This window comes from Oncorhynchus tshawytscha, linkage group LG01 (assembly GCF_018296145.1).
Source record: "Oncorhynchus tshawytscha isolate Ot180627B linkage group LG01, Otsh_v2.0, whole genome shotgun sequence".
Lineage (NCBI taxonomy): Eukaryota > Metazoa > Chordata > Actinopteri > Salmoniformes > Salmonidae > Oncorhynchus > Oncorhynchus tshawytscha.
This window is the reverse complement of record NC_056429.1, coordinates 83059945-83086058: the sequence shown is the minus strand read 5'-3', so window position 1 is coordinate 83086058 and position 26114 is coordinate 83059945. Positions and strand designations below refer to the sequence as shown.

Here is a 26114-nt window from a genome sequence, read left to right as displayed (position 1 = left end):
TTCGTTTTTTTAATTTCGTAGAATGCCCTGTATGCTTTCTCTCTCAGTTCATTCACTGCCTCATTAAGGTGTCCAGTTGAGCTTATTAACCTAAGTATTTGTAGTGTGTGTAGTGTGTGCAGTACTCTATATACTTTGTACCAATTGAGAACTTTGGTCTAATTCCCTGAGATCTGGATCTTCTCTGGAAAATCATTATTTGAGTCTTTTTGGGGTTTACTGGCAGGGCCCAGGTACTGCTCTAGCAGGTCCAGGCTCTGCTGTAGGCCATTTGCTGTGGGTGACAGCAGGCATAGGTCATCTGTGAAGAATAGGCATTTACCCTCTGAATTGTGGAGACTAACACCAGGGGCTGAGGATTTTTCTAGAATAGTGGCCAATTCTTTGTTGTAAATATTGAAGTGCAGAGCTCAGATTGCAACCCTGGTGAAGGCCCCGCCCCTGAATTCTGTTCTCTTCTTGCCAATTTTAATGCTGCACGTATTGCCAGTATACATTGGTTTAACTATGTCATATGTTTTACCCCCTACACCACTTTCAATAACTTTGTAGAACAGTCCTGTATGCCAAATATGATCAAAAGCTTTTTGGAAGTCTCTCTCTCACTGTCGCTCTCTCTGTCTCTCTCTGTCTCTCTCTCTCTGTCTCTCTCTCTCTCTCGCTCTCCTCTCTCTCCTCTCTGTTTCTCTCTCTCTCTGTCTCTCTCTCTCTCTCTCTCTCTCCTCTCTCTCCTCTCTCTCTCTCGCTCTCTCCTTTCTCTCTCTCTCTCTGTCGCTCTCGCTCTCTCGCTCTCCTCTCTCTCTCTCGCTCTCTCCTTTCTCTCTCTCTCTCTCTCTGACCTTAGAGAGCCGTTTTATTTCTCTATTTTGGTTAGGTCAGGGTGTGATGTGGGGTGGGCATTCTATGTTTTGTTTTCTATGTTTCTTTATTTCTATGTTTTGGCCGGGTATGGTTCTCAATCAGGGACAGCTGTCTATCGTTGTCTCTGATTGGGAATCATAATTAGGTAGCTCCTTTTTCCCTCCTTCGGGGGTAGTTAACTTTGTTAGTGGCACTATAGCCCTGTAAGCTTCACGGTTGTTTCTTTGTTTGTTGTTTTGTTGGTGACATTTTAAATAAAAGGGAAAATCCACGCTCACCATGCTGCTCTTTGGTCCACTTCTGGCGACGGCCGTGACACACTCTCAATTCAATTTAATTTTAAGGGGCTTTATTGGCATGGAAAACATGTTATCATTGCCAAAGCAGGTGAACTAGATAATAAACCAAAGTTAAATAAACAATAAGAATGTTTAAAAATAAAACAATAAACATCACACTCACAGAAGTTCCAAAAGAATAAAGACATTACAAATGTCATATTATGTGGAAAATAAATAGACATAAATATGGGTTGTATTTCCAATGGTGTTTGTGTGTGTGTGTGAGTGTGTGTGTTCATCAAGGTATCGAGGGCTGAATGTATGATTCCTCCTGTTTCACTGGACAGTCCGTTCTGGAATGGGATTTCCTTGGGTGCTGCTGTCCTGTAGCAGACACTCACTCACTTTCTCACACACACACACTTGTAAAAGTTGAACTCAGCTACAGCTCCTGTGGGATGCTTTCGACATTTCAGTATGTAGCACTATCTGACCATATTGTCACATTGCCCACAATCTGCTAGTCAGACAGACTTTAACGGAGTATAAAACCTTTCTTTCATTTTCTTCCCGAGAGTGAGAGGTTGAGGGGGTAAGACAGAGAGAGAGAGGTTGAGGGGGTAAGACAGAGAGAGAGAGGTTGAGGGGGTAAGACAGAGTGAGAGGTTGAGGGGGACAGAGAGAGAGAGGTTGAGGGGGTAAGACAGAGAGAGAGAGGTTGAGGGGGTAGACAGAGTGAGAGGTTGAGGGGGTAAGACAGAGAGAGAGAAAGCCCAACATTATACTAACAATGCCTCCCCCAAGACATCAATCAAAATAAAATGTTACAATTCTCCATTGAAACATTTACCTCCGAAGAGAGAGCGGTGTAGACCAGAAAGTATTAATAGATGGATGGATGTCTGAGTGCCAAAAAGGTTGTCAGCCTCTTTGAGTCAGATACCTGTGTGTATCTCTGTCTATCTGTATCTCTGTCTCTCTGTATCTCTATATCTCTATATCTCTGTCTCTCTGTCTCTCTGTCTCTCTGTATCTCTGTCTCTCTGTATCTCTGTATCTCTGTATCTCAGCCTCTCTGTATCTCTGTATCTCTGTCTCTCTGTATCTCTGTCTCTCTGTCTCTCTGTCTCTCAGCCTCTCTGTCTCTCTGTATCTCTATCTCTCTGTCTCTCTGTCTCTCTGTCTCTCTGTCTCTCTGTATCTCAGCCTCTCTGTATCTCTGTCTCTCTGTCTCTCTGTCTATCTGTATCTCTATCTCTCTGTCTCTCTGTCTCTCTGTCTCTCTGTATCTCAGCCTCTCTGTATCTCTGTCTCTCTGTCTCTCTGTATCTCTGTCTCTCTGTCTCTCAGCCTCTCTGTCTCTCTGTATCTCTGTCTCTCTGTCTATCTGTATCTCTATCTCTCTGTCTCTCTGTATCTCTGTCTCTCTGTATCTCAGCCTCTCTGTATCTCTGTCTCTCTGTCTCTCTGTATCTCAGCCTCTATGTCTCTCTGTATCTCTGTATCTCTGTCTCTCTGTATCTCAGCCTCTGTATCTCTGTCTCTCTGTATCTCAGCCTCTGTCTCTCTGTATCTCTGTCTCTCTGTCTCTCTGTATCTCTGTCTATCTGTATCTCTGTATCTCTGTCTCTCTGTATCTCTGTATCTCTGTCTCTCTGTATCTCTCCATCTCTCTTCTCTCTCTGTATCTCTGTCTCTCTGTATCTCCATCTCTCTGTATCTCAGCCTCTCTGTATCTCTGTCTATCTGTATCAATTCAAGGGCTTTATTGGCATGGGAAACATGTGTTAACATTGCCAAAGCAAGTGAGGTAGACAACATACAAAGTGAATATATAAAGTGAAAAACAACAAAAATTAACAGTAAACATTACACATACAGAAGTTTCAAGACAGTAAAGACATTACAAATGTCATATTATATATATATACAGTGTTCTAACAATGTACAAATGGCTAAAGGACACAAGATAAAATAAATAAGCATAAATATGGGTTGTATTTACAATGGTGTTTGTTCTTCACTGGTTGCCCTTTTCTCGTGGCAACAGGTCACAAATCTTGCTGCTGTGATGGCACACTGTGGAATTTCACCCAGTAGATATGGGAGTTTTTCAAAATTGGATTTGTTTTCGAATTCTTTGTGGATCTGTGTAATCTGAGGGAAATATGTCTCTCTAATATGGTCATACATTGGGCAGGAGGTTAGGAAGTGCAGCTCAGTTTCCACCTCATTTTGTGGGCAGTGAGCACATAGCCTGTCTTCTCTTGAGAGCCATGTCTGCCTACGGCGGCCTTTCTCAATAGCAAGGCTATGCTCACTGAGTCTGTACATAGTCAAGGCTTTCCTTAATTTTGGGTCAGTCACAGTGGTCAGGTATTCTGCCGCTGTGTACTCTCTGTGTAGGGCCAAATAGCATTCTAGTTTGCTCTGTTTTTTTGTTAATTCTTTCCAATGTGTTAAGTAGTTATCTTTTTGTTTTGTCATGATTTGGTTGGGTCTAATTGTGCTGCTGTCCTGGTATCTCTGTCTGTATCTCTGTCTCTCTGTCTCTCGCCATCTCTCTTCTCTCTCTGTATCTCTGTCTCTCTGTCTCTCTGTATCTCTGTCTCTCTGTCTATCTGTATCTCTATCTCTCTGTCTCTCTGTCTCTCTGTCTCTCTGTATCTCAGCCTCTCTGTATCTCTGTCTCTCTGTCTCTCTGTCTCTCTGTCTCTCTGTATCTCTGTCTCGCTGTATCTCTGTATCTCTGTCTCTCTGTCTCTCTGTCTCTCTGTCTCTCTGTATCTCTGTCTCGCTGTATCTCTGTATCTCTGTCTCTCTGTATCTCAGCCTCTCTGTATCTCTGTATCTCTGTCTCTCTGTATCTGTGTCTCTGTGTCTCTCAGCCTCTCTGTCTCTCTGTATCTCTGTCTCTCTGTCTATCTGTATCTCTATCTCTCTGTCTCTCTGTCTCTCTGTATCTCTGTCTCTCTGTATCTCAGCCTCTCTGTATCTCTGTCTCTCTGTCTCTCTGTATCTCAGCCTCTATGTCTCTCTGTATCTCTGTATCTCTGTCTCTCTGTATCTCAGCCTCTCTGTATCTCTGTCTCTCTGTCTCTCTGTATCTCAGCCTCTGTCTCTCTGTATCTCTGTCTCTCTGTCTCTCTGTATCTCTGTCTATCTGTATCTCTGTATCTCTGTCTCTCTGTATCTCTGTATCTCTGTCTCTCTGTATCTCTCCATCTCTCTTCTCTCTCTGTATCTCTGTCTCTCTGTATCTCCATCTCTCTGTATCTCAGCCTCTCTGTATCTCTGTCTATCTGTATCTCTGTCTGTATCTCTGTCTCTCTGTATCTCTCCATCTCTCTTCTCTCTCTGTATCTCTGTCTCTATGTCTCTCTGTCTCTCTGTATCTCTGTCTATCTGTATCTCTGTCTCTCTGTATCTCAGCCTCTCTGTATCTCTGTCTATCTGTATCTCTGTCTCTCTGTCTCTCTGTCTATCTGTATCTCTGTCTCTCTGTATCTCTGTCTCTCTGTATCTCTGTCTCTCTGTATCTCTGTATCTCTGTCTCTCTGTATCTCTCCATCTCTCTTCTCTCTCTGTATCTCTGTCTCTCTGTCTCTCTCCATCTCTCTTCTCTCTCTGTATCTCTGTCTCTCTGTATCTCTGTCTATCTGTATCTATGTCTCTCTGTATCTCTGTCTCTCTGTATCTCTGTCTCTCTGTATCTCAGCCTCTCTGTATCTCTGTCTATCTGTATCTCTGTCTCTCTGTATCTCAGCCTCTCTGTATCTCTGTCTATCTGTATCTCTGTCTCTCTGTCTCTCTGTATCTCTGTCTATCTGTATCTCTGTCTCTCTGTATCTCTGTCTCTCTGTATCTCTCTCTCTCTGTATCTCTGTATCTCTGTCTCTCTGTATCTCTCCATCTCTCTTCTCTCTCTGTATCTCTGTCTCTCTGTCTCTCTGTCTCTCTCCATCTCTCTTCTCTCTCTGTATCTCTGTCTCTCTGTATCTCTGTCTATCTGTATATATGTCTCTCTGTATCTCTGTCTCTCTGTATCTCTGTCTCTCTGTATCTCAGCCTCTCTGTATCTCTGTCTATCTGTATCTCTGTCTCTCTGTATCTCAGCCTCTCTGTATCTCTGTCTATCTGTATCTCTGTCTCTCTGTATCTCTGTCTATCTGTATCTCTGTCTCTCTGTGTCTCTGTCTCTCTGTATCTCTGTCTCTCTGTATCTCTGTATCTCTGTCTCTCTGTATCTCTCCATCTCTCTTCTCTCTCTGTATCTCTGTCTCTCTGTCTCTCTCCATCTCTCTTCTCTCTCTGTATCTCTGTCTCTCTGTATCTCTGTCTATCTGTATCTATGTCTCTCTGTATCTCTGTCTCTCTGTATCTCTGTCTCTCTGTATCTCAGCCTCTCTGTATCTCTGTCTATCTGTATCTCTGTCTCTGTATCTCTGTATCTCTGTCTCTCTGTCTCTCTCCATCTCTCTTCTCTCTCTGTATCTCTGTCTCTCTGTCTCTCTGTATCTCAGCCTCTCTGTATCTCTGTATCTCTGTCTCTCTGTATCTCTGTCTCTCTGTATCTCTGTCTCTCTGTCTATCTGTATCTCTATCTATCTGTCTCTCTGTATCTCTGTCTATCTGTATATCTGTCTCTCTGTATCTCTGTCTCTCTGTATCTCAGCCTCTCTGTATCTCTGTCTCTCTGTATCTCTGTCTCTCTGTCTCTCTGTATCTCTCCATCTCTCTTCTCTCTCTGTATCTCTGTCTCTCTGTCTCTCTGTATCTCTCCATCTCTCTTCTCTCTCTCTGTCTCTCTGTATCTCTGTCTCTCTGTATCTCTGTATCTCTGTCTCTCTGTAATCTCTGTCTCTCTGACTCTCTGTCTCTCTGTATCTCTGTCTCTCTGTATCTCTGTCTCTATGTCTCTCTGTCTCTCTGTATCTCTGTCTATCTGTATCTATGTCTCTCTGTATCTCTGTCTCTCTGTATCTCAGCCTCTCTGTATCTCTGTCTATCTGTATCTCTGTCTCTGTATCTTTCCATCTCTCTTCTCTCTCTGTATCTCTCCATCTCTCTTCTCTCTCTGTATCTCTGTCTCTCTGTATCTCTGTCTCTCTGTCTCTCTGTATCTCTGTCTCTCTGTATCTCTGTCTATCTGTATCTATGTCTCTCTGTATCTCTTCTCTCTCTGTATCTCTGTCTCTCTGTCTCTCTGTCTATCTCCATCGCTCTTCTCTCTCTGTATCTCTGTCTCTCTGTATCTCTGTATCTCTGTCTCTCTGTATCTCTCCATCTCTCTTCTCTCTCTGTATCTCTGTCTCTCTGTCTCTCTCCATCTCTCTTCTCTCTCTGTATCTCTGTCTCTCTGTATCTCTGTCTATCTGTATCTATGTCTCTCTGTATCTCTGTCTCTCTGTATCTCTGTCTCTCTGTATCTCAGCCTCTCTGTATCTCTGTCTATCTGTATCTCTGTCTCTCTGTATCTCAGCCTCTCTGTATCTCTGTCTATCTGTATCTCTGTCTCTCTGTCTCTCTGTATCTCTGTCTATCTGTATCTCTGTCTCTCTGTATCTCTGTCTCTCTGTATCTCTCTCTCTCTGTATCTCTGTATCTCTGTCTCTCTGTATCTCTCCATCTCTCTTCTCTCTCTGTATCTCTGTCTCTCTGTCTCTCTGTCTCTCTCCATCTCTCTTCTCTCTCTGTATCTCTGTCTCTCTGTATCTCTGTCTATCTGTATATATGTCTCTCTGTATCTCTGTCTCTGTATCTCTGTCTCTCTGTATCTCAGCCTCTCTGTATCTCTGTCTATCTGTATTTCTGTCTCTCTGTATCTCAGCCTCTCTGTATCTCTGTCTATCTGTATCTCTGTCTCTCTGTATCTCTGTCTATCTGTATCTCTGTCTCTCTGTATCTCTGTCTCTCTGTATCTCTGTCTCTCTGTATCTCTGTATCTCTGTCTCTCTGTATCTCTCCATCTCTCTTCTCTCTCTGTATCTCTGTCTCTCTCCATCTCTCTTCTCTCTCTGTATCTCTGTCTCTCTGTATCTCTGTCTATCTGTATCTATGTCTCTCTGTATCTCTGTCTCTCTGTATCTCTGTCTCTCTGTATCTCAGCCTCTCTGTATCTCTGTCTATCTGTATCTCTGTCTCTGTATCTCTGTATCTCTGTCTCTCTGTCTCTCTCCATCTCTCTTCTCTCTCTGTATCTCTGTCTCTCTGTCTCTCTGTATCTCAGCCTCTCTGTATCTCTGTATCTCTGTCTCTCTGTATCTCTGTCTCTCTGTATCTCTGTCTCTCTGTCTATCTGTATCTCTATCTATCTGTCTCTCTGTATCTCTGTCTATCTGTATATCTGTCTCTCTGTATCTCTGTCTCTCTGTATCTCAGCCTCTCTGTATCTCTGTCTCTCTGTATCTCTGTCTCTCTGTCTCTCTGTATCTCTCCATCTCTCTTCTCTCTCTGTATCTCTGTCTCTCTGTCTCTCTGTATCTCTCCATCTCTCTTCTCTCTCTGTATCTCTGTCTCTCTGTATCTCTGTATCTCTGTCTCTCTGTATCTCTGACTCTCTGTCTCTCTGTATCTCTGTCTCTCTGTATCTCTGTCTCTATGTCTCTCTGTCTCTCTGTATCTCTGTCTATCTGTATCTATGTCTCTCTGTATCTCTGTCTCTCTGTATCTCTGTCTCTCTGTATCTCAGCCTCTCTGTATCTCTGTCTATCTGTATCTCTGTCTCTGTATCTTTCCATCTCTCTTCTCTCTCTGTATCTCTCCATCTCTCTTCTCTCTCTGTATCTCTGTCTCTCTGTCTCTCTGTCTCTCTGTATCTCTGTATCTCTGTCTCTCTGTATCTCTGTCTATCTGTATCTATGTCTCTCTGTATCTCTTCTCTCTCTGTATCTCTGTCTCTCTGTCTCTCTGTCTATCTCCATCGCTCTTCTCTCTCTGTATCTCTGTCTCTCTGTATCTCTGTATCTCTGTCTCTCTGTATCTCTGTCTCTCTGTATCTCTCCATCGCTCTTTTCTCTCTGTCTCTCTGTATCTCTGTATCTCTGACTCTCTGTATCTCTGTCTCTCTGTCTCTCTGTATCTCTGTATCTCTGTATCTCTGACTCTCTGTATCTCTGTATCTCTGACTCTCTGTCTCTCTGTATCTCTGTCTCTTTGTATCTCTGTCTCTCTGTATCACTGTCTCTCCGTATCTCTCTCTGTTTCAATTCAATTCAAGGGGCTTTATTGGCATGGGAAATGTGTTAATATTGCCAAAGCAGGTGAGGTAGATAATATACAAAAGTGCAATAAACAATAACAATTTACAGTTAACAGTACACTCACAAAACTTCCAAAAGAATAACGACATTTCAAATGTCACATTATGGCTATATGCAGTGTTGTAACGATGTTCAAATAGTTAAAGTACTAAAGGTAAAATAAATAAACATAAATATGGGTTGTATTTACAATGGTGTTTGTTCTTCACTGGTTGCCCTTTTCTTGTGGAAACAGGTCACACATCTTGCTGCTTTGATGGCACAATATTATATATGGGAGTTTATGAAATATTAGATTTGTTTTCAAATTCTTTGTGGATCGGTGTAATCTGAGGGAAAAATGTGTTTCTAATATGATCATACATTTGGCAGGAGGTTAGGAAGTGCAGCTCAGTTTCCACCTCATTTTGTGGGCAGTGAGCACATAGCCTGTCTTCTTATCAGAACTCAGGATAAGACCCAGATGCTAGAGTCACAGATGTTTATTGACCCAAACAGGGGGAAGGCAAAAGATAGGTCAAAGGCAGGCAGGCCCGGGGTCAGGACAGGCAGAGGTTCATAAACAGGTCAGAGTCAGGCAGGTACAGAACGGCAGGCAGGCTCGGGGTCAGGACAGGCAAAATGGTCAGAATCTGCAAAACTCTGTCAATTAAATTAAATTCAAAGGGCTTTATTGGCATGGGAAACATGTGTTAACATTGCCAAAGCAAGTGAGGTAGATAATATACAAAGTGAAATAAACAATAAAAATTAACAGTAAACATTACACATACAGAAGTTTCAAAACAATATCAATCTGTCTCTCTATGTCTCTCTCTGACTCTCTGTCTCTCTATGTCTCTCTCTGTCTCTCTCTGACTCTCTGACTCTCTCCGTCTCTCTCTTTCTCTCTCTGACTCTCTGGCTCTCTCTGACTCTCTGTCTCTCTCTGACTCTCTGTCTCTTTCTGACTCTCTTTATCTCTCTCCCTGTCTCTCCCTGTCTCTCTCTGTCTCTCTATGTCTCTCTCTGACTCTCTCTGACTCTCTGTCTCTCTCTGTCTCTCTCTGACTCTCTATGTCTCTCTCTGACTCTCTGTCTCTCTATGTCTCTCTCTGTCTCTCTCTGACTCTCTGTCTCTCTCTGTCTCTCTCTGACTCTCTATGTCTCTCTCTGACTCTCTGTCTCTCTATGTCTCTCTCTGTCTCTCTCTGACTCTCTCCGTCTCTCTCTTTCTCTCTCTGACTCTGTCTCTCTCTCTCTCTGACTCTCTGGCTCTCTCTGACTCTCTGTCTCTCTCTGACTCTCTGTCTCTCTCTGACTCTCTCTGACTCTCTGTCTCTTTCTGACTCTCTTTATCTCTCTCCCTGTCTCTCCCTGTCTCTCTCTGTCTCTCTATGTCTCTCTCTGACTCTCTCTGACTCTCTCTCTCTGTCTCTCTCTGTCTCTCTCTGACTCTCTATGTCTCTCTCTGACTCTCTCTGTCTCTCTCTGTCGCTCTCTGACTCTCTCTGTCTCTCTCTCTCTCTGACTTTCTGGGTCTCTCTCTGACTCTCTCTGTCTCACTCTGACTCTCTCTGACTCTCTATCTGTCTCTCTCTGTCTCTCTCTGAGTCTCTGGGTCTCTCTCTGACTCTCTATCTGTCTCTCTCTGTCTCTCTCTGACTCTCTGGGTCTCTCTCTGACTCTCTCTGACTCTCTCTCTCTCTCCACCATTACAACTGTTGTGTAAAATTGCCATATTCAGTGGAGCCATTATCTTATGTCTGTCCCACTGTGTGTAATGCAAGAAACCAATCAGAGAAGGAAGAAGGAGATGCTTTAAAATAGACCCTGGACACTCAGAGACTCTGTTACAGACAGACACTTTGTTACGGAGTCTGTTACAGACAGACACTTTGTTACAGAGTCTGTTACAGACAGACACTTTGTTACAGAGTCTGTTACAGACAGACACTTTGTTACAGAGTCTGTTACAGTTGTATTGTACAATAGGAAGGTAGATAGGAGAGTGATGGTGGAGAGGTGTTGTATTGTACAATAGGAAGGTAGATAGGAGAGTGATGGTGGAGAGGTGCTGTATTATACAATAGGAAGGTAGATAGGAGAGTGATGGTGGAGAGGTGCTGTATTGTACAATAGGAAGGTAGATAGGAGAGTGATGGTGGAGAGGTGTTGTATTGTACAATAGGAAGGTAGATAGGAGAGTGATGGTGGAGAGGTGCTGTATTATACAATAGGAAGGTAGATAGGAGAGTGATGGTGGAGAGGTGTTGTATTGTACAATAGGAAGGTAGATAGGAGAGTGATGGTGGAGAGGTGCTGTATTATACAATAGGAAGGTAGATAGGAGAGTGATGGTGGAGAGGTGCTGTATTGTACAATAGGAAGGTAGATAGGAGAGTGATGGTGGAGAGGTGTTGTATTGTACAATAGGAAGGTAGATAGGAGAGTGATGGTGGAGAGGTGCTGTATTATACAATAGGAAGGTAGATAGGAGAGTGATGGTGGAGAGGTGTTGTATTGTACAATAGGAAGGTAGATAGGAGAGTGATGGTGGAGAGGTGCTGTATTGTACAATAGGAAGGTAGATAGGAGAGTGATGGTGGAGAGGTGTTGTATTGTACAATAGGAAGGTAGATAGGAGAGTGATGGTGGAGAGGTGTTGTATTGTACAATAGGAAGGTAGATAGGAGAGTGATGGTGGAGAGGTGCTGTATTATACAATAGGAAGGTAGATAGGAGAGTGATGGTGGAGAGGTGTTGTATTGTACAATAGGAAGGTAGATAGGAGAGTGATGGTGGAGAGGTGCTGTATTATACAATAGGAAGGTAGATAGGAGAGTGATGGTGGAGAGGTGCTGTATTATACAATAGGAAGGTAGATAGGAGAGTGATGGTGGAGAGGTGCTGTATTATACAATAGGAAGGTAGATAGGAGAGTGATGGTGGAGAGGTGCTGTATTATACAATAGGAAGGTAGATAGGAGAGTGATGGTGGAGAGGTGCTGTATTATACAATAGGAAGGTAGATAGGAGAGTGATGGTGGAGAGGTGCTGTATTGTACAATAGGAAGGTAGATAGGAGAGTGATGGTGGAGAGGTGCTGTATTGTACAATAGGAAGGTAGATAGGAGAGTGATGGTGGAGAGGTGCTGTATTGTACAATAGGAAGGTAGATAGGAGAGTGATGGTGGAGAGGTGTTGTATTGTAGATAGGAGAGTGATGGTGGAGAGGTGCTGTAATACAATAGGAAGGTAGATAGGAGAGTGATGGTGGAGAGGTGCTGTATTATACAATAGGAAGGTAGATAGGAGAGTGATGGTGGAGAGGTGCTGTATTATACAATAGGAAGGTAGATAGGAGAGTGATGGTGGAGAGGTGCTGTATTGTACAATAGGAAGGTAGATAGGAGAGTGATGGTGGAGAGGTGCTGTATTATACAATAGGAAGGTAGATAGGAGAGTGATGGTGGAGAGGTGCTGTATTGTACAATAGGAAGGTAGATAGGAGAGTGATGGTGGAGAGGTGCTGTATTATACAATAGGAAGGTAGATAGGAGAGTGATGGTGGAGAGGTGCTGTATTATACAATAGGAAGGTAGATAGGAGAGTGATGGTGGAAGGTAGATAGTGTTGTGGAGAGGTGCTGTATTGTAATAGGAAGGTAGATAGGAGAGTGATGGTGGAGAGGTGTTGTATTGTACAATAGGAAGGTAGATAGGAGAGTGATGGTGGAGAGGTGTTGTGATTGTGCTGTATTATACAATAGGAAGGTAGATAGGAGAGTGATGGTGGAGAGGTGCTGTATTGTACAATAGGAAGGTAGATAGGAGAGTGATGGTGGAGAGGTGTTGTATTGTACAATAGGAAGGTAGATAGGAGAGTGATGGTGGAGAGGTGCTGTATTGTACAATAGGAAGGTAGATAGGAGAGTGATGGTGGAGAGGTGCTGTATTATACAATAGGAAGGTAGATAGGAGAGTGATGGTGGAGAGGTGCTGTATTATACAATAGGAAGGTAGATAGGAGAGTGATGGTGGAGAGGTGCTGTATTATACAATAGGAAGGTAGATAGGAGAGTGATGGTGGAGAGGTGCTGTATTATACAAAGGAAGGTAGATAGGAGAGTGATGGTGGAGAGGTGCTGTGGAAGGTAGATAGGTGTTGTAGATAGGAGAGTGATGTACAATAGGAAGGTAGACACTTTGTTACAGACAGACACCCTGTTACAGAGTCTGTTACAGACAGACACTTTGTTACAGAGTCTGTTACAGTTGTATTGTACAATAGGAAGGTAGATAGGAGAGTGATGGTGGAGAGGGTGTTGTATTATACAATAGGAAGGTAGATAGGAGAGTGATGGTGGAGAGGGTGTTCATGTGATTGTGTATTAGAGCAGACATTATTCCAGTCATATGTATTCAGTATATTCACCGTTGTAAGACAGGGATTATTATTTCAATCTTTTCAGTTTGATAAAAAGGAATTTGTTTTTGGATCTTGAATTGTTGATGAGCTTTCACAAAGCATTTACACCCCTTGACTTTTTCCACATTTTGTTGTGTTACAGTCTGCATGTATGGATTACATTTAGATTTTGTGTCCCTGGTCTAAACACAATACCCCATAATGTCAAAATGGTTTTCTTAGTGAAAATGTGTTTTACAAGTCACATAATAAGTTGCATGGACTCACTCTGTGTGCAATAATAGTGGTTAACATATATTTTTAATGACGACCTCATCTCTGTACCCCACACATACAATCATCTATAAGGTCCCTCACTCGAGCAGTGACTTTCTAACACAGATTCAACCACAAAGACCAGGGAGGTTTTACAATGCCTAGCAGAGAATGGCACCTACTGGTAGATAGGTAAATAAGTTATAAACAGACATTGAATATCCCTTTGAGCATGGTGCAGTTATTAATTACACTTTGGATGGTGTATCAATACACCAGGTCACTACAAAGATACAGCGTCCTTCCTAACTCAGTTGCCGGAGAGGAAGGAAACCCCTCAGGGATTTCACCATGAGGCCAATGGTGACTTGAAAACAGTTTAATGGCTGCGATAGGAGAAAACTGAGAATGGATCAACAACGTTGTAGTTACTCCACAATACTAACCTAAATGACAGAGTGATAAGAAGGAAGCCTGTACAGAATCAAAAATAATCCAAACATGCATCCTGTTTGCAATAAGGCACTAAAGTAAAACTGCAAAAACTTTGGCAAATAAATTAACTTTTTGTCCTGAATACAAAGTGTATTTTTGGGTCAAATCCAATACAACACATTACTGAGTACCACTCTCTATATTTTCAAGCATGGTGGTGGCTGCATCATGTTATGGGTATGCTTGTCATCTGCAAGGATTAGGGAGTTGTTTAGTTTAACAATAAACTGAATAGAGTTTAGCACAGGCAAAATCTTAGCGGTAAACCTGGTTCAGTCTGCTTTCCAACAGACACTGGGAGACAAATTCACCTTTCAGCAGGACATTAACCTAAACCACAAGGCCAAATATACACTGGAGTTGTTTACCAAGACGACATTGAATGTTCCTGAGTGGCCTAGTTACAGTTTTGACTTAAATCTATGGCAAGACTTGAAAATGGCTGTCTAGCAATGATCAACAACCAACTTGACAGAACTTGAAGAATTGAAACAAATAATCATTTGAAAATATTGTACTATCCAGGTGTGCAAAGCTCTTAGAGACTTACACAGAAAGACTCACAGCTGTAATCACTGCCAAAGTTATCTCTAATATTTATTGACTCGGTGTCACGCCTGCTCCCGCTCTCCCTCTATGGCGCCAGATTGCGCCAGGCTGCCCTTCGTTACGCACACCTGTCACCATCCTTACGCGCAGCTGCGCTCATTGGAGACTCCTTGCCTTTGATTTTGTATTTATTTTTCTATTTTATTTTTGTACCCCTTTTTCTCCCCAATCTCGTGGTGTCGAATTGGGAGTTACAGTCTTGTCTCATGGCTGCAACTCCTGTACGGACTCGGGAGAGGCGAAGGTCAGAAGCCGTGCGTCCTCCAAAACACAACACAACCAAGCCGCACTGCTTCTTGACACAATGCCCACTTATCCCAGAAGCCAGTCGCACCAATGTGTCGGAGGAAACATCGTACACCTGGCAACCGTGTCAGCGGGCACTGCGTCCGGCCCGCCTCAAGACTCCTTCCCTTTGTTGATTGCCCCGTCTATTTCTGTCTGTTCCTCTGTTGGTTCCCCGTGTCAGCATTGGTGTCATTATGTTCCCCCTGTCCAGACGCTGTTCCTGTTCTGTTTCATGTCCATTGTTCATTAAATGTTCTCCCTGTACCTGCTTCTTGTCTACCAGCGTCGCTCCTTACACTCAAGGATGTGAATTAATTTGATGAGCTTCGTCATTATGGGGTATTGTATGTAGATGGGTGAGAAAAAATATATGAATTCAGGCTGTAACACAACAAAATGTGGAATAAGTCAAGGGGTATGAATACTTTCTGCAGGCATGGTAGCAACCCACACAGGCAAAAATTCATAACAATAAATGAGACATAAGGAAATGAATATACAGAGAGTATAGTTATTCAAAAATAATATGCTGACATTTGCAGGGTGCAATTTGAATTAGCCATAGCAAAATCCCTCCAAAGTGTTCAGCTTGAGAGGATAACTATAGTGATTATGAATTAGAAGCTCAACTTACTAGCAGCACTCATAGTGTAAAATAAATGACAGTCAGTAGTTAGTGAGTTCTGAATCCCTGAGGTAGTTCATAAGAGCAAAGTACTGGGTCAAAGGATACCTATAGCTGCACTTTTTTGTCTATGGTTTGAGAATAAGTACCTTTTTAGTTGTACTTTATGGTGCTGGGGATATATTGAATGTATCCTACCAAAGGAAATGCTCTCATTCAGATATTATCTCCAAAATGTGATGTAATGTAGTGTAATATAGTGTAATATTCACTAAAAGCCTGCTCAGTAGTAGACCCCACTCCTGCCACCAGTGGGGCATGGGTTGTGTCCCAAATGGCATCCTACTCTCTATATAATGCACTACTTTTTAACCAGAGTCCTATGGGCCCTGGACAAAAGTAGTGTGCTGCATAGGGAATAGGGTGCCATTTGGAACACGGACCTAGGCTGGTATCCTGTACTGGGGAGCCAGCTAATTGGCTAATAGGATATTCTGAACTGTGCTTATGGTTTGATTGTGGCTCCCTGGTGTAAAACGTTATCATTGGTTCCTCAATTGTTGATTTTGTCCCTTTAGTAGGTCTTGTGGGATCTGTTGGTCCTGATGGTCTGGAGTTGAATGTGCAATTAATAGTGGACAGTGGTGGACAGTGGAATAATGGAATTATTTATTTATTTTTCTTCCTTTCTTTCTCTCTATTTTTTCTTTCTGTGCAGATCGAACGTGTTATCTTCTGTGTCTTCCTGGAGGCGGACTACAGGATCTACAAGGAAAAAATCCTTCAAGTCTTCCAAGGTGCGTCGGATTCTGTTTCCATTATGCCATGGAATGTAGTGTCCCTGTCCTTCCTGAGTTTACCTGGGGCTATAAAGCAGCATAATGTAGTGTCCCTGTCCTTCCTGAGTTTACCTGGGGCTATAAAGCAGCATAATGTAGTGTCCCTGTCCTTCCTGAGTTTACCTGGGGCTATAAAGCAGCATAATGTAGTGTCCCTGTCCTTCCTGAGTTTACCTGGGGCTATAAAGCAGCATAATGTAGTGTCTCTGTCCTTCCTGAGTTTATCTGGGGCTATAAAGCAGCATAATGTAGTGTCCCTGTCCTTCCTGAGTTTACCTGGGGCTATAAAGCAGCATAATGTAGTGTCCCTGTCCTTCCTGAGTTTATCTGGGGCTATAAAGCAACATAATGTAGTGTCCCTGTCCTTCCTGAGTTTACCTGGGGCTATAAAGCAACATAATGTAGTGTCCCTGTCCTTCCTGAGTTTACCTGGGGCTATAAAGCAGCATAATGTAGTGTCTCTGTCCTTCCTGAGTTTATCTGGGGCTATAAAGCAACATAATGTAGTGTCCCTGTCCTTCCTGAGTTTACCTGGGGCTATAAAGCAGCATAATGTAGTGTCCCTGTCCTTCCTGAGTTTACCTGGGGCTATAAAGCAGCATAATGTAGTGTCCCTGTCCTTCCTGAGTTTACCTGGGGCTATAAAGCAGCATAATGGTGTCCCTGTCCTTCCTGAGTTTACCTGCTATAAAGCAGCATAATGTAGTGTCCCTGTCCTTCCTGAGTTTATCTGGGGCTATAAAGCAGCATAATGTAAGTTTACCTGGGGCAGCATAATGTAGTGTCTCTGTCCTTCCTGAGTTTATCTGGGGCTATAAAGCAACATAATGTAGTGTCCCTGTCCTTCCTGAGTTTACCTGGGGCTATAAAGCAACATAATGTAGTGTCCCTGTCCTTCCTGAGTTTACCTGGGGCTATCATAATGTAGTGTCTCTGTCCTTCCTGAGTTTATCTGGGGCTATAAAGCAGCATAATGTAGTGTCTCTGTCCTTCCTGAGTTTATCTGGGGCTATAAAGCAACATAATGTAGTGTCCCTGTCCTTCCTGAGTTTACCTGGGGCTATAAAGCAGCATAATGTAGTGTCCCTGTCCTTCCTGAGTTTACCTGGGGCTATAAAGCAGCATAATGTAGTGTCCCTGTCCTTCCTGAGTTTACCTGAGTTAAAGCAGCTAATGGGTCCCTGCCTTCCTGAGTTTAATAAAGCAGCATAATGTAGTGTCTCTGTCCTTCCTGAGTTTATATGGGGCTATAAAGAAACATAATGTAGTGTCCCTGTCCTTCCTAAGTTTACCTTGGGCTATAAAGCAACATAATGTAGTGTCCCTGTCCTTCCTGAGTTTACCTTGGGCTATAAAGCAACATAATGTAGTGTCCCTGTCCTTCCTGAGTTTACCTTGGGCTATAAAGCAACATAATGTCTAAATTTAGTGTCATCAGATGCTTTACAATGAGACAAGGCCTTTGGATTAGTTGTGCAGTGTTTGTTTTTGAGGGGCAACTCTAGAGAACAATCCTGTTGGACCATTCAGCCAGCCAGCCAGCCAGCCAGTTCTTTGCTGAAAGGGGCATGTCTCTCTCAGGGAGTTCCAGGAAGCATCCACAACAAAGCAAAGCTGTCTCGCCAAGTCTCACAGAGACGATAGATAAATAAATGCACGTTATTTTCTGCTCCAAGTCTCTCCTGCCACCCAACCCTCCACACACAAGAACACACACACCCCTCCGCTCCCATCTCTGAGCCCTGAAGCCTTGAGCAACCAGTGACCATCTCTGATGGCTAGGGGACCATGGAGGATTAGAGCTAAAGGGCTGTAGGGGTGTATGGGCGGCTGAAGGGTAGACAAGCCTGCTTCACCGTGCTAGCAATATCTCCCATGTGGCACCTATTCCCTCCCCATCTTGAAAATCCCAGGCTCTCCTGTATCTCTTTCTCTCTCGTTCAGAATCTCATCTCGCTCAGAATCTCTCTCTGTGTCTCTGTTTGACTCTCTTTCACTCCATCTTCCCAACTCCTCGTCACCTATAAGGAATACAGAGTTTCAGGCCTTCATCTTCCTTCGACTCTCACATGGAGACTGTTTTGTTCCCCCCCACCCTTACCCTCCCTCCCTCTCCTTCTCTCTCCCTCTCCTTCCTCTCCCTCCCTCCCTCCCCTCCCTCTCCCTCCCCCTCCCTCCCTCCCTCACTCCCTCTCTCTCCCTCTCCCTCTCTCTCCCTCCCTCTCTCTCCCTCTCCCATGTCTCCCCTCCCTCCCTCCCTCTCTCCCTCCCTCTCCCATGTCTCCCCCTCCCTCCCTCCCTCCCTCCCTCCCTCCCCCTCCCTCCCTCCCTCCCTCCCTCCCTCCCTCCCTTCCCTCCCTCCTTCCCTCCCCCTTCCCTCCCCCCTCCCCAACCCTCTCTCTCTCTCTCCCTCTCCCCCCCTCCCTCCCTCCCTCAAATCAAATCAAATGTATTTATATAGCCCTTCGTACATCAGCTGATATCTCAAAGTGCTGTACAGAAACCCAGCCTAAAACCCCAAACAGCAAGCAATGCAGGTGTAGAAGCACGGTGGCTCCCTAGAAAGGCCAACTCCCTAGAAAGGCCAAAACCTAGGAAGAAACCTAGAGAGGAACCAGGCTATGTGGGGTGGCCAGTCCTCTTCTGGCTGTGCCGGGTGGAGATTATAACAGAACATGGCCAAGATGTTCAAATGTTCATAAATGACCAGCATGGTCGAATAATAATAAGGCAGAACAGTTGAAACTGGAGCATCAGCACGGCCAGGTGGACTGGGGACAACAAGGAGTCATCATGTCAGGTAGTCCTGAGGCATGGTCCTAGGGCTCAGGTCCTCCGAGAGAGAGAAAGAAAGAGATAAAGAGAGAATTAGAGAGAGCACACTTAAATTCACACAGGACACCGAATAGGACAGGAGAAGTACTCCAGATATAACAAACTGACCCTAGCCCCCCGACACATACACTACTGCAGCATAAATACTGGAGGCTGAGACAGGAGGGGTCAGGAGACACTGTGGCCCCATCCGAGGACACCCCGGACAGGGCCAAACAGGAAGGATATAACCCCACCCACTTTGCCAAAGCACAGCCCCCACACCACTAGAGGGATATCTTCAACCACCAACTTACCATCCTGAGACAAGGCTGAGTATAGCCCACAAAGATCTCCGCCACGGCACAACCCAAGGGGGGGCGCCAACCCAGACAGGATGATCACATCAGTGACTCAACCCACTCAGGTGACGCACCCCTCCCAGGGACGGTATGAGAGAGCCCCAGTAAGCCAGTGACTTCTCCCCCTGTAAATGGGTTAGAGGCAGAGAATTCCAGTGGAAAGAGAGGAACAGGCCAGGCAGAAACAGCAAGGGCGGTTCGTTGCTCCAGAGCCTTTCTGTTCACCTTCACACTCCTGGGCCAGACTACACTCAATCATATGACCCACTGAAGAGATGAGTCTTCAGTAAAGACTTAAAGGTTGAGACCGAGTTTGCGTCTCTGACATGGGTAGGCAGACCGTTCCATAAAAATTGAGCTCTATAGGAGAAAGCCCTGCCTCCAGCTGTTTGCTTAGAAATTCTAGGGACAATTAGGAGGCCTGCGTCTTGTGACTGTAGCGTACGTGTAGGTATGTACGGCAGGACCAAATCAGAGAGATAGGTAGGAGCAAGCCCATGTAATGCTTTGTAGGTTAGCAGTAAAACCTTGAAATCAGCCCTTGCTTTGACAGGAAGCCAGTGTAGGAAGGCTAGCACTGGAGTAATATGATCCCATTTGTTGGTTCTAGTCAGGATTCTAGCAGCCGTATTTAGCACTAACTGAAGTTTATTTAGTGCTTTATCCGGGTAGCCGGAAAGTAGAGCATTGCAGTAGTCTAACCTAGAAGTGACAAAAGCATGGATTAATTTTTCTGCATCATTTTTGGACAGAAAGTTTCTGATTTTTGCAATGTTACGTAGATGGAAAAAAGCTGTCCTTGAAATGGCCTTGATATGTACTTCAAAAGAGAGATCAGGGTCCAGAGTAACGCCGAGGTCCTTCACAATTTTATTTGAGACGACTGTACAACCATTAAGATTAATTGTCAGATTCAACAGAAGATCTCTTTGTTTCTTGGGACCTAGAACAAGCATCTCTGTTTTGTCCGAGTTTAAAAGTAGAAAGTTTGCAGCCATCCACTTCCTTATGTCTGAAACACATGCTTCTAGCGAGGGCAATTTTGGGGCTTCACCATGTTTCATTGAAATGTACAGCTGTGTGTCTCTCTATCTCCCTCCCTCCCTCCCTCCCTCCCTCCCTCCCTCCCTCCCCCCTCCCTCCCCTCCCTCCCTCCCTCCCTCCCTCTCTCTCTCTCTCTCTCTCTCCCCCCTCCCTCCCTCTCCCTCCCTCCCTCTCCCCAACCCTCCCTCCCCTCCCTCTCCCTCTCTCTCTCTCTCCCCCTCCCTCTCTCCCTCCCTCTCTTTCTCTCTCTCTCCCCTCCCTCCCTCTCTCTCCTTCCCAAATAGTCCTGTCATCCACCTACTCTCTCCCTCCCTCCCTCCCTCTCTCTTTTCCTCCCTCTTCCCTCATGTTGCCTTTCTTCCTCCCTCTTTACTTTCCTCATTCTCCCCTCCTCCCCTCTCCTTCTCTCCTTTTCTCCCTCCCTCCCTCCCTCTCCCCAACCCTCCCTCCCTCCCTCTCTCTCTCTCTCTCTCTCTCTCCCTCTCCCTCCCTCCCTCCCCTCTCTCCCTCCCTCTCCCCAACCCTCCCTCCCTCCCTCTCCCTCTCTCTCTCTCTCTCCCCCTCCCTCCCTCCCTCCCTCCCTCCCTCCCTCCCTCCCTCCCTCCCTCCCTCCCTCCCTCCCTCCCTCCCTCCCTCCCTCCCTCCCTCCCTCTCTTTCTCTCTCTCTCTCCCTCTCCCTCTCCCTCTCTCTCCTTCCCAAATAGTCCTGTCATCCACCTACTCTCTCCCTCCCTCCCTCCCTCTCTCTTTTCCTCCCTCTTCCCTCATGTTGCCTTTCTTCCTCCCTCTTTACTTTCCTCATTCTCCCCTCCTCCCCTCTCCTTCTCTCCTTTTCTCCCTCCACCCCTTCCCTCTCTAACTCTTAGCTGGAAGATTCCCTTCACCCTACAGTGTAATGATATTTCCTGTCCCCATGCACCGATGGAACGCCTTTTCATATTAATGTTGTGAGATGGATTTCTAGAGCTGTTGTTTCTGCCGTTATCTCTCCCAAAGTGCCAGCAATAAGTATAATAAGTACATCTCCATCATCCAAATGCCATGTAGGTAGGGAAACATTTGACCACCTTCCTAGTGTAGAGGAAAGCCTTGGAAAAGTTGTTCATTATTAGTTATCACTCCCAAAGTGACATTGATGAGTACATCTCCATCACTATAATGGAGATTTAGCAACACCATCTCTAAAGAAAACACCATAACTTGTCATAAATGCAGCAATAGAGATAAGTCATGGCTGGCGCTTTAAATTATGGCATGTGGGGCCATCTGTGGTATGTCTGTAGATTATAGAGTATGTTAGCTGTCAGTCAAACTGCGCAAAAGTGAAACCAAAACTAACCTCCACAGTTACATTTATGCATTAATTCTGAGATTTTGGTCAAATTTAGGCATTAGGGTTTAGTTTACTTCAGAGTGGTTAAGGTTAGGGTTAAGGTTTGGGATAGGGTTAAAACAAAAATACAAAACAGGTGCCTAGCACTGGGATTGAACTCACAATCTCATGAGCCATACTGCAGCTTGCTGTTCAAGCCCATCCTGTGATCCTCAACCCCATCCACAATGCCCATGCCTAGCTCATCTATCCTATTAAATAAGGGATGGGCAACTTTGATGGGGGTGGGGGACACCAAAAATCCCCCATCCCTCCATTTTGCCATGGGGTGTAGAGAACATGTTGCCGTTTTTAAGCTAGTTTGCTGCAATTCTACACATTTTGTCATAGGATGGAGAGAAATGTTTTCAGTTTGTAATATGATATCTGAGTGAGACTGACTTAACAGAATCAATGGGGTCCTCCCAGGCTCTAATTCAACCATGATTACTAAATTAAGATAGCTGGCCGCAAGACTAACTTACCAATCAACAAACAAAAAAAAATGCTGACATGGGCTGATTGAGAAACTATCATAAAAATTGTTGATAAACAGCCACATTTTGAAATTGCACCTTGTGTATTCTACTACTCTACCTAGCAACAGTAAGTTGAGTCACTGACTGAGTTCCAATGTTTAAAAAAAATGTATTATTTATTTTTGGGGGGGAATAGGCACTTGTGTTGCCCCTAGTGGATGGTTGGAAATTGGAATGGACATAAAATGCCAAGTCACGCCATAATTTCACCATTTCAAGTATGCCTAAATAGACAATAATCCATTTGAGTTTGGACTGAGTTTTAGGTTTGGGTGAGGGAAAGGAGGAAAGAAAAGCACTGTGCTATTGTTTTAATATACAGGAAAGCAGCAAAAGTGAATACTAAGAGAAGATATCTAAGAGAAGGTAACCAACTCCTCCTGAAACCACTGCTCATTGACATGCACAGACTTAACAACTTCTTAGGGATCGATATGACAACAGCCAGTGAAAGTGCAGAGCGCCAAATTAAAAACAACAGAAATCCCATAATTAAAATTCCTCAATTCCTCATAGAAGTATTTCACATCATTTTAAAGATACACTTCTTGTTAATCCCACCACAGTGTCCGATTTCAAAAAGGCTTTATGGCGAAAACACCACAAACGATTATGTTAGGTCAGAGCCAAGTCACAGAAAAACACAGCCATTTTTCCTGCCAAAGAGAAGAGTCACAAAAATCAGAAATAGAGATAGCATTAATCACTAACCTCTGATGATCTTCATCAGATGACACTCATAGGACTTCATGTTACACAATGCATGTATGTTTTGTTTGATAAAGTTCATATTTATATCAAATAATCTCAGTATACATTGGCGCGTTATGTTCAGTAGTTCCAAATAGATCCAGTGATTTTGCAGGGAGCCACATCAATTGACAGAAATTCTAACAGTAAATGTTGATGAAAATACAAGTGTTATGCATGGAACTTTAGATACACTTCTACTTAATGCAACCGCTGTGTCAGATTTCAAAAAAGCTTTACGGAAAAAGCAAACCATGCAATAATCTGAGTACGGCGCTCAGAGACCAAACAAGCCAAAAGGATATCCGCTATATTGTGCAGTCAACAGAAGTCAGAAATAACATTATAAATATTAACTTACCTTTGATGATCTTCATCAGAATACACTCCCAGGAATCCCAGTTCTACAATAAATTTTTGTTTTGTTCAATTAATGTCCATCATTTATGTCCAAAATGTCAAAAAGTTCCATTACAGTTCCAAACATGTCAAACGATGTATAGAATCAATCTTTAGGATGTTTTTAACATAACTCTTCAAGAATTCCTTTGTCTGTATAAAAGCAATGGAACGCAAGCTAACTCTCACATGAACGAGCGTTACGAGCTTGTGGCACTCTGCCAGACCACTGACTCAAAGAGCCCTTATGAGCCCCTCCTTTACAGTAGAAGCCTCAAACAAGTTTCTAAAGACTGTTGACATCTAGTGGAAGCCTTAAGAAGTGCAACATTACCAATATCCCACTGTATCTTCAATAGGGAATGAGTTGAAAAACGACCAACCTCAGATTTCCCACTTCCTGGTTGGATTTTTTCTCAGGTTTTTGCCTGCCATATGAGTTATGTTATACATACAGACATTGTTCAAACAGTTTTAGAAACTTCAGAGTGTTTTCTATCCAATACTAATAATATGCATATATTAGCAACTGGGCCTGAGTAGCAGGCAGTTTACTCTGGGCACCTCTGGGCATGTTATTCATCCAAGCTACTCAATACTGCCCCCAGCCATAAGAAGTTAAAAACTGATTGACAGACAACACTGTGCTATTGTACTATTGTAGCGCAGAAAAGCACAAGGAAAGCTGTTATGTCTAGGTTGAGGTAATGGAAGATAACTCTTTCTGAAGCTACTTTTTATTGACGTGAAGTGACTTCTTAATGAGGTCTTGAGAGGTTCAAATAATGGAGAGAAATTCAATTGGAGACCTTTAGAGAAGGGCATGGCTGGAACAAGCAGAAGTGCCACACAGTGGTGTGCTTTACCTCATCACACACACACACACACACACACACACACACACACACACACACACACACACACACACACAGGGGCTTTCCCTCATCACACAGTCTGGGCTTTGATGTGACCTATGAGCTCACAGGTTAAGGGTTGCCTTTTCACTTCCTCCTGGGACACACCCCCTAGGTACCTTCCCCCCTCAGACCTCTTCCCACTGTCTACCTCCCCTTCTGTCTGCTAAAGGCATCTGATCTCTGACACCTGTTCAAAGCTTTCGCTGGATATCCAACACAGGAGAACCAAGAGTTGTCCCTTTCTTTAACCTACTGTAACTAAAAGAGAACCGAGAGCCCAGTCTTTTCCATTTTCACAACCTTGTTAAAGGTCCCGAACATGAAATTAGGTGATGTTTGGATGAAACCAGATCAAATTAGGATTTTAATTTGGTTAAGTGAGCTACCTCTGGAACAGCTGTGGGGTCCCTGATGAGAGAGCTGAGAACCACTGACTGAGTTAGTCAACCGTTCTCATTTGAGAAAAGGTCAAACATGAGTCTTTCACAAGACCCTGTCCATAGTCATATGTAACATGTAATGACATAACACAACAGATCAGTTGGAATAACACTCTCACATGGCTACACAAAAAGTTGTTTTTCTAAAATGTTCAGCATTTCTATCTGAAAAAACAAAGATTATGGGTGTTGTTTTAGTCAATCAAAAGGCTATTTTACATGGAAATCAGAACAACTGTTCAGGATCTATATCTTACCTTCAGATTTGTGGAGAGAATGGATCCCTTTATTCTGTCTGATCCCATACAGTGTATGTGGTGTCAGGGTGGAGAAGAGGTTGGGGACTGTTGAGTCGGTGACAGTAATGCGAAGTGGACTCGTGATGATTTAGTGTGTTTCTTCCGTCCAGAGGGAGCAGGCAGTCCGGACCACACGACTAGGGACAGGAACTATGACTTACTTTGCTCTCCGGAGCAGGGCGGCGTTGAAATGAGTGATAACAGGGGTGGCATTAAGTGTTGAGGAGGATCAGCTGAAATGGAAGATTCCTGGTGTCTGTGATGCCTGGCATTCGGTACGACGCAGACCCGGTGCCTGTCCTGCTGAGTTTTGATGCAGAGTTTTTGCCCAACAAGGTCAAGTTAGGATGTGTCAGTTATCCCGTGAGAGCTTTTGTTCTGGAAATACTACGGTGTTGCAGCTGTGTGTAGGATGGAGACTCCTAGATGTGAGAAGTGTGCAGGACGCCATGAAAGGAGGGAATGTGTAGTATTGGTGGAGAAAGTGTGGGGGTGCCCATGAGGCTGGAGATCAGAGGTGTCCAGTTAGAGGTTGCTAGGGTCAGAGTTGTACAGAAAGTGTTGTATGCTGAAGCAGTGAAGAGTGTGGTAGAGGAAGATGGGGTCGTAAGGGGATTCCTGTAAGTAGGCTGAGGTCAATAGAGAGTGATAGGAATAACATGTGCTTCAGTGAGGGGTGGTTCTTAGCCATTAAAGCCATGGTTGTCAACTGTACTGCAGAAAATAGAGGTTGTTGTGGCAGCTGCAGAGAAGTACTTGGGATTGCGAGGTTTTACTGCAGAAGATTTGCAGGGGGTGTTGAGTGGTAGAATTAGATGGGGTTCAATAGTGGAATGGGGTGGTGTTTTTAGTGAGGGCTAATAGTTGGCAGGGCAATTTTACTTTAACTTTTTCACAATTTTGTATTTTCGGAATTTAATGTAGGTAGGCCGTGACTGGCCTCACACTCCAGTACAGTAGGTGGCGGTGCATGCACCTACAAGTTGGAGGCCAACCAAATCCCAAAGAAGAAGAAGAAGATTAACTGTGTTTGGCCATTATATTTTTGCCATAACTTTCTGACTGAAGTAACTGCCATAACTTTCTGACTGAGAAACAAAGCTTAGTTGTCATGGTTATGACATATGCAATGGTTCATCTCACAGTGTGAAGAACACTTGTCTTTTGCTTGAGCAGAATCGGAGCGGGAATCTGAGAGAACCAGAATTAGCTCGGCAGGTGTCCTTGATAGTGCCTGGGAGTAGATGTGTCGA

The 26114-nt window shown here is 44.0% G+C and overlaps 1 protein-coding gene across 1 annotated transcript in view; it reads left to right on the top strand.

Annotated features, from left to right (window-relative positions):
- The window catches only part of macrod2 (mono-ADP ribosylhydrolase 2), a 1261723-nt gene that overhangs the window by 1133329 nt on the left and 102280 nt on the right, over nucleotides 1-26114 (top strand). Inside the window, exon 9 of the mRNA XM_042326660.1 lies at nucleotides 15805-15883. Coding sequence (XP_042182594.1) covers nucleotides 15805-15883 — 79 coding nt within the window. The remainder of the gene's footprint in view (nucleotides 1-15804; nucleotides 15884-26114) is intronic.